Source organism: Primulina tabacum, chromosome 4, assembly GCF_025594145.1.
Source record: "Primulina tabacum isolate GXHZ01 chromosome 4, ASM2559414v2, whole genome shotgun sequence".
Classification (NCBI taxonomy): domain Eukaryota; kingdom Viridiplantae; phylum Streptophyta; class Magnoliopsida; order Lamiales; family Gesneriaceae; genus Primulina; species Primulina tabacum.
In genome coordinates, this window is record NC_134553.1 from 46573535 (window position 1) to 46582653 (window position 9119).

A 9119-nucleotide genomic window follows, 5' to 3' on the forward strand; every position below is an offset into this window, starting at 1 on the left:
GATCATATTGATGTGACACGATGAAAAAATAAGGTGTCGTGACATGAAGTCAACATCTAAGAGGGCAAGTGGCAAGTAAAACATTGAAAACAAGGTATCTACCAACTTTTTTCCTATAAATAGCATGTATGTATTCCCCATAGAAGGAGAGAGCTACTCCTTAAACAAAACACAAAGCAGATCCGGTGGATTGCCGCGACTCCGCTCACCTGATTCACCCGGATCGCATCAGTATTCAAACTCAAAAATATTTTAATCTCGACTAAGCCCAAAATTAATCCCGTTTTATTTTGTTGCCAAATTAACTTTAAATTTTAAGAATTAAGTTAATTGTGGACTAATTAATCATAATTTGAGAAAGTTTAGCAGCGTGATCAATCAATGCCACGTACGTAGTGGCTAGTGTCACATGATAGTTATTAACTAAAGCTGGATTACGATAAATTTTAAATACATATTTAAATACTAAATTGGATTTAAAGCCGGCACAGGCGGATTGCCTCACACTTGCTGTAATAATCATCTATTTTTCTATTTGTTTGGTAATGGAGAAGTTTATTTTAGTGGGCCCCGTCATCTTTAATAAATATGAGGTTTTCAAATATAATAAAATAAACGAAAATTGTGTGCAACATGATGAGATTTGATTCTAATTGTATTATAAGATAAAAGTGGATTTCATGGATTTTCGTATTTCAATATAAAGAGTGTATAATCGAATAATACAGTAAATCTCTTGTGAGACGGTCTCACGAATTTTTATCTATGAGATGAGTCAATTTTATCGATATTCACAATAAAAAGTAATACTTTTAGCGTAAAAAGTAATATTTTTTCATGCATGATCCAAATAAGAGATCTGTCTCACAAAATACGATCCGTGAGATCGTCTTACGCAAGTTTTTGTCCGAACAATATTAGTGTTGTATGAGTGCGAAAAGATCAAAACGATTTGATAAATATTTAATTTGTATTTTAAATTATCGAGTTATAGACAAACTCAAACATTTTCGATTTTTATTATGGACAGATGATCGTGGTTACGTATAAAACAAAGGTGTCCTTTGACGACAATGTGAGCGAGACCCGTGCATCGTAAAAGGTGCGTCCGGTTATTGGTTGGCTAAAAAATAATGGGGCCGCACGTGCGAATAGGACTGCGAGATTAGATTGGATCCGTGTGGGAAAAGGCAGGCTCCTCCACCAATCACATGGGGCGCACGAGTAAGCAGTTTTGTCGCTACACGACACCGTTTAGTCGTACACGCAACTAAAAAGTAGTTAGGCGAGTTACAATTAGGAAAACAAAAATGACAAAAGGGGAAACGAGGTCCCCTCCCCCCAATTCACATCTCTCTTTCAACTGGGTCTGTTCATAGAAATCATTAAAAAAAAAATTAGCGACGTTACAATGATTTAATTATTAAAAAAATTAAAATTGATCGTCGAAACATAATTAAAAAACTATATTTGATAAATGAAACTATTAGTGTTATAATCACGTCACTTGCAATTAATTATACAAATTTCCCGACGAGTAAAAAATATCTTTATCAAATTTATTTCCAAAAAAATCATGACAAAAACTTGTGTGAGACGGTCTCACGGGTCGTATTTTGTGAGACGGATATCTTATTTGGGTCGTCCATGAAAAAGTATAACTTTTTATGCTAAGCGTATTAGTTTTTATTGTGAATATCAGTAAGATTGATAAGTCTAACAGATAAAGATTCGTGAGAGCGTCTCATAAGAGACATACTCAAAAATCATAGACCACATGCTTAATGTTTTGCATTAGAAAAATATTGTGTTGTGGAGTTGTTGATTTAGATGACGAAGTTGAATATTGAAGACTTCTATTATTCGTGAGGGGCGCCTAATGCTACAACCAAACGTGATCACATCAAACAATTGGGTCAAATTATTTATATAAACTTTTAAGTGTATTTTTTAGATTGTTAGCCGAGTTTTGATTTATTATTTGATTGCAACACACAAAGCATATGTTAGAATCCGATTATATATTAATGTTACAAATGTAAATTAATTTTCATAGTTATTAAAATTATAATTTAATTTTAAATTTTATGTGGTAGATCGGAGTGAGACGTGTATATTTAAACCTTAAAGCAATCGCGATAAGATGTCAGCGATAACTTTCTGCGTGATATCCATACTGTTTTAAAGATAAAATTCTCATGTTTCAAGTTTTTGAAATACCCTATCAATATTTAAAAAAAAAAAAAAAAACTTTAGAAGTGATGTGCTGATAATATCATCTAGTTATAATTTAATATAATGCAAAGAAAAAAAAATTTGTTACCGACATTAATCATTTCTAAAACTATATATTAAGCGAAATGATTGATAATGAATGACATGGATAGTACAATATAATGAATCCACTTGATTGGATAAATTCAAATTTAAAACTTTGTAATGACATACAAGTTAACAAATGGAAAACCTCGTAATTGTGTGAAAAATTAAACGACTCTAATTCATCTCGAATTTCTCTCATATCCAAATTACTATATCATAAATTCAAGGAGGGGAGGCAAGTAGAGACATATATTTGCACATTAAAATTACACACACACACATATATATGAATAAAAATTATTGGGTGCAATAATTGTCCTTGCTTGGTAGAGCGATCGAACCGTGGTGCTTGAGCTGCTGTACGATTTAAAAGATTTGAGTTACACTATTACCATCAGCTATAGCTTTTGGTAAAGGGGCAAGCGCTCGGTCCAACAATTGGTATCAGAGCCAAGGTCACGGGTTCGATTCTCATTGATTGCAAAGAGTGTAATTATTAGGAGGGAGATTGTTGGGTGCAATAATTGTCCTTGCTTGATAGAGCGATCGAACCATAGTGCTTGAGCTGATGTGCGTTTAAAAGATTTGAGTTGCATCATTACCACCAGCTATAACTTTTGGTAAAGCGGCAAGCGCTTGGTCCAAGAGAAATTTAATTTGTGATTCTTTAAAAATGTATTTATTTTAATTAATTTACATTAAATAATATATATATAATTTTTTTATTATGATTTGAATCAATATTTCCAAATTACTTGACCGACCAGAATTCATTAATTATTCAGCCCCACGAAATTTTAGTTGTCAATTTTAATTTGAGCGCACACTTTGATTAGAATTTAACCACTTTTTCTCATTGAACTACTTAGCGTTAAATTTCGTGTCGCAGATAATGAATGAAATGGTCAAAATTGGTGCCGCTTTTACATGTACTGTAGTACTCAACGTTCGTAATTTTATCAAAAAGTGCAACTCAAATATTTTATATCGCGTAGCAGCCCAAATTTCATGGTTCGATCTTTTTACCAAGTCGTGACAATTATTGCACCTCGATAATGTTCCTCTTAATAAGTGTACGTCTTGCAATCAATAAAAATCAAACTCATGGCATTGATAATTTTCACCTCTCTGCTCACCACTGAAATGACACTCACCTAATAAATGTGATTATATCATATCAAAATTATATATTCAATAAGCGAGTGTCATATCCGTGGTGATTAAAGAGATAAACACTACAATATAACAAAACTATATATATACTATATATATATTAGAAAATACAAGTTGTCCTTGTAATGAGAATTTTTTTTGTGTGTTAGAGAAACATGGCTTAATGCTACACCGATATATCTTTAAGGCCACGTTCCATTACCATGAAGGGTTGTTGGTTTGAGTGAAGGGGGGCAATATATGAAGAAATGATTTTTTCGCACTTAATATTTTGGAAACAAATTTTCAGAATAAGTATAATTTATTTGACAAAAACTTGTGTTAGACGGTCTCACAGGTCGTCTTTTGTGAGACGAATCTTTTATTTAGGTCATCCATGAAAAAATATTACTTTTTATGCTAAGGTATCGTTTGGTTCATGATATGAGATATATAGTATGGAGATAAGCAATATTTTGTAATAATAAAATAAATAGAAAATGATAGTTAATATATTGTTTGATTTAATTGATTTGATTGATTAAATTTCAGATAATATGATATTATCATTTTGTCATTGTTGAAAATATTAATAGAATATTAATAATATTATTTATTAAGGATAATATCGTAATTTTATATTATTGATTTGATTGATGTGAGATAAATTATTACGAATTTGATTGATGTGAAATCAATAATTAATAATTTGATTGATCGAGATAAATAATACTTGTACAAAACAAGTGATATGATAGAACTATTTATATTAGTACTTACAAGTACTTGAACCAAACAGTACATAAGAGTATTATTTTTTATTGTGAATATCGGTAGGATTGTGACCCGTCTCACAGATAAAAATTCGTGAGACCATCTCACAAGATACATATTCAATTTATTTAGTGATTATTGGGGCCGGGGAAAATGATATACATAAACTCCATCCAAATGTAAATTCTAAATATTTGGGAAAAACATATTTTAAGAAATTAGTATGAATTATTTTCAATCATCACTTTAAATGCGCAGACTCACGGGTCACCGCCGACTAAAGGGCGGATCTGATATCCCCACGGCTGCGCCAAACTAAGCTGTAGATGGACTCACAACACTGCATCTATTTCTCAACTCATTAAAAAAAAAAATAGCCAACCAGCATTACTTATTTGAATAATAATAATTTGAATTATTATGACTAATTTTAGCAAAAAAAATCCATTTATTGTTATCAATCCAATGATGGAAAAAGACACTACTAATATAGCAATTGTACAGCTAGTAGTCACAGCTAGCCTCTCACAAGTACAAAATTCATAAATAGTTTTTACATAAAAGAATCAAGTCAAAGTATGTTTTCAAATGTAATTTATTTTAAATATTATATATGTATATATGTATATTAATAAATCATAATATTTAATTTAAATGTAAGTGCATTAATATTGAAAAAATGTATAATAATTTTATAAAGAAAAAATTGAATTATTTAAAATTTTATATTTGTGAATCAATTAAAATGATAATTATGGTCAAACTGAAACACAGCAAAATTAATACAATTGTTATTTCGTAATTGAGTAGGTCTATTGTGAGACGGTCTCACGAATATTTATTTGTGAGACGGATCAATCCTACTGATATTCACAATAAAAAGTAATACTCTTAGCATAAAAGTAATATTTTTTCATGGATGATCTAAATAAGATATCTGTCACACAAAATACAATTCGTAAGATCGCTTCAGATAAGTTTTTGTATTGTTCATTTCGAAATAAATTGTCAAGATTTGCTGAAGAAAGATATAAATAAGAGGAAAAAAAAGAAGAATAAAAAAGTGGGAGAGATAAAAGGGGTTCCTCCTAACTCCCAAGGCAAAGCACAAAGCCCTTCGCTTGATTTGCAGAGAGAATCCAAAGGATTTCTCTTACGACACCAAGAATTGAATTGAAGCTGCATTTCTCTCTTCACTTATATACAAACTTTATTAATACAGCTCTGAGCTAGTGGGGAAAAAGAAGAAGGAAAGGATAAGAGGGAAAAGAAAAGGAAGAAAAAATACACAGAGATAAATACATGCATAGATATATACATGTAAAGGGGGAGAGAAAGATAGTATTGTTGTATTAAAAAACAAGCTCTCCTTTCCTCGTTTTTATCCATCATCTGTAAGTTTTATCCGTTCTTGATTATTTTTTTTGGTGGTCCATTATTGATTTATGATGTTTAGCGCGTTATTTAATTGCAGCTTCCTTTTGATATATTCGACTGTGGCAAAAGTTTTTTTTTCTTTTTCCTTTTTTTGGTGGTTTCCTTGAACTTTATTGATAGATCTAATCTAAGTAATTGATTGCAAAACGAATGCAAGATTGTAGCTTTGGATTTGATTTTCCTTTTTGGATGCTGGGTTTTTGTTTGACCTGAGTTTTAGAGAACTATCGTATTGCTTTTCTGGATCTAGCATGTTTAAATTGATTAAAAATTATTGGTATTACGTTTTGCGGTGTTCTTGGATCTGCGTTTTTTTAATTTTTACTTTTTTTTTACAGTTGTTGTCCAAAGAAAAAAAAAATTTGGTTGATGGTGTTTGACCGGACTGATTTCTGATCAGATGATAGTTATTTATCTAATTTGTTCCTTTTTCTATGTGATATAATCTGTGTTTAACGGTTTGTGCATTGCCTAAAATTAGGCCTTGTTGGATTTTTATTTGATTGGTTTCCTAAATTTTGTATAAAGCTGAGAGCTTTAGAAAAATTTCTTTCCGGATTTCATGTTTATGCTTGCCAATATTTTGCAGTGTACACTAGAAAGAAGCATCTGGATTGGTGTTAATAGAAAACAAAAGTTGTAGCTTCTTTTGAATTTGGATCAAGAAGACATGCTGGAAGATCGTGCTTGTTTGGTTTCGAGGGATTATCGAAGGACTTGCGAACGAGAAGGTAATTGGCATTGTATGAATTACCGGTTGGAGAATCGTGGGGTTCATCAGAACAAGAGAGCATTAGATACTAATGAAGAGTATATTGTTGTTGTGAAAAAAGTATGTAACCAATCTGGGGATCAAATCGATACGTCTTTGTCAATTGGCGGAATTTCGATCGCCCTTATTGACCAGGCAGATCAATCAAGTTGTCAGCGACATGCCGGTGATAACTCTGATACGAGTTCATTAATTTCTGCTATTGGTCGCGACAACTCTATTAGTTGTCTTATTAGGTGCTCTAGAGCAGATTATGGCTCAATTGCATCCCTGAACGGGAGCTTTCGCTCACTTATTAGAAGTGGCGAGCTGTATAGATTAAGGAGGCATAGTGGCGTGGTCGAGCATTGGGTTTATTTTTCTTGCCAATTGCTCGAATGGGAAGCCTTCGACCCAAGTCGCCGACATTGGATGCATTTGCCTAGAATGAATCCCAATGATTGTTTCTTGTTTTCGGACAAGGAATCTTTGGCGGTTGGAACTGAGCTTCTGGTTTTCGGAAAAGATCTTATGTCCCATGTGATTTATAGTTATAGTTTGTTGACAAACACGTGGACCACTGGAATGCGTATGAATACGCCTAGATGTTTGTTTGGATCTGCAAGCCTTGGGGAGATCGCGATATTAGCTGGTGGTTGCGATTCACTAGGAAACATCCTAGATTCCGCGGAGTTATATAATTCAGAATTGGGAACTTGGGCTACACTTCCAAGCATGAACAAACCAAGAAAAATGTGTTCAGGGGTGTTTATGGACAATAGTTTTTTTGTGATTGGAGGGATTGAAAAAGCAGATTCAAAGCCTCTCACTTGCGGGGAGAAATATAATTTGGAAACCGGGATTTGGACCGAAATCCCTAACATGTCCCCCTTAAGCACGGCTGTGGAAGGAGTTGAGCCACCTGCTACTTCAGAAGCGCCACCATTGATCGCTGTTGTAAATAATGAATTATATGCAGCGGATCATGCTGTTATGGAAGTAAGAAAATATGACAAATATAGTAAAACCTGGGTTACCATAGGAAGATTACCAGCACGTACGGATTCAATGTATGGTTGGGGTATAGCATTTAGGGCGTGTGGTGATCGTCTGATTGTAATTGGGGGCCCGAGAAATGCTGGTGAAGGATTCATTGAAGTCAATTCTTGGAATCCAAGCGAAGGTCCACCGCAGTGGGATTTGCTAGGCCGAAAACGATCGGGGAGTTTTGTTTATAACTGTGCTGTGATGGGTTGCTAAATTTGCATTGACCACGGCGCCGTCTGTGCATTTGTTGTGTTATGCTCATAGTTACAGAAATTGGATGCCAGATGCTCCGACTTCTTGGTAATGGGTAATTTGTGGGAACTATTGTTTTTGCTTTTGTTTTGGGGTTGGAGGAGGATAGGAGGGGTTATCAGATTTTACTCACGATTCAGTTGAACGTTTCCTCAGGTAATCTTGAGTTCCATTTTTTAAATTTAATCAAAGATTTTCTTTTGTCGAAGCATTGAAGTGTCATAGTATGATCTCAATTGCATCTCATGGAATGAAAATAGGTTCGTATATTAGCCTTTGCTTGTGCATTTCTTGATCGAAACGCCCTTTCCATAGTACTCGAATTGATGTTGGAATGAATATACAATAATTTGATCCTTCCAGTTTAAAGTGAACTCGCTATTTCCATGTCTCTCCCCGTATCCCCATTTCGTTATTACATTCCAGCATGATCTATTTTACACGCGCAATGCGTGAAATGTCGTCGTTTACTTCCCCTCGTGGCTTCGGATATTTGATATAAAGTAAGTGAATCGATGAAATTCTTATGTTTTGTCACCAACTCGAGGACGTTATTTTTGCATGGTTGATGATGTTTGTTTTTGGTTTGAAAATTGATTGCTTCTTGTACTGCTGATGTCAAATGGAACTGCATTCTCAGGTGGTTGTAGCATTCGTACAAAAACTCCCTCTGCGTGCGTCACGATACGGATACGAATACGAGTAATATTGTCTCAATCATTGATTCAAACTCGATTCGAATCTGAAAAATAATAATAATAATAATAACAATAAAATAATATTTATTTGAATTTAATATAAAGTGTGTAATTTTGGAAAACTATTTCTATATTATTGTTTTTACGAAGAAAATAGTGTTAAAAATCAAATATGTCAAGATACCAAATGTAAAGTTAAGAAAATAATCCCAAACTCTATTATTAAATGTTTGGCAAAAATTTGTGTGAGACGATGTCACGGGTTGTATTTTGTGAGACAGATGTCTTATTTGAGTTATCCATGAAAAAAATATTACTTTTTATGTTACGAGTATTACTTTTTATTATGAATATTGATAGGGCTGAACGTCTCACAGATAAAGATTCGTAGAGACCGTCTCAAAAGAGACCTACTCTAAATTTTTTTAGTAATAATCTTTAGAACAACTAAAAGTTTAAAAGAGGATGGTTTCTCAAATAACCACCACCTATTCAAAATTTATCTATCAGAAAATAATATTCAACCTTTAAATGTTTTTGATTCTAGTATGAACTTATTTCCGACAAACTTTTAGTAAATCAAAAGTTAGTAAAAATCTAGTTTTTTATTTAGTAGGCACCAATAGTGTTAGATTAATAAGTTTTTAGAATAAAATTTACAATTTTTAAACTATTTTATTCGTATT

At 32.8% G+C, this 9119-nt stretch overlaps 1 protein-coding gene across 2 annotated transcripts; it reads left to right on the forward strand.

Moving 5' to 3' along the window:
- Positions 1-5262: 5262 nt before the first annotated feature.
- Positions 5263-8109, forward strand: LOC142543492 (F-box/kelch-repeat protein SKIP11-like). 2 transcript variants are annotated; one of them, XM_075650791.1, is made up of 2 exons: positions 5263-5655; positions 6289-8109. In XM_075650791.1, the coding sequence occupies exon 2, from the start codon at positions 6356-6358 to the stop codon at positions 7694-7696; it is 1341 nt and encodes a 446-aa protein (XP_075506906.1). In that variant the 5' UTR covers positions 5263-5655; positions 6289-6355; the 3' UTR covers positions 7697-8109. The 2 variants fall into 2 exon arrangements, with proteins under 2 accessions (XP_075506906.1, XP_075506905.1); XM_075650790.1 differs by having other exon boundaries at positions 5264-5642; positions 6275-8109.
- Positions 8110-9119: the final 1010 nt, after the last annotated feature.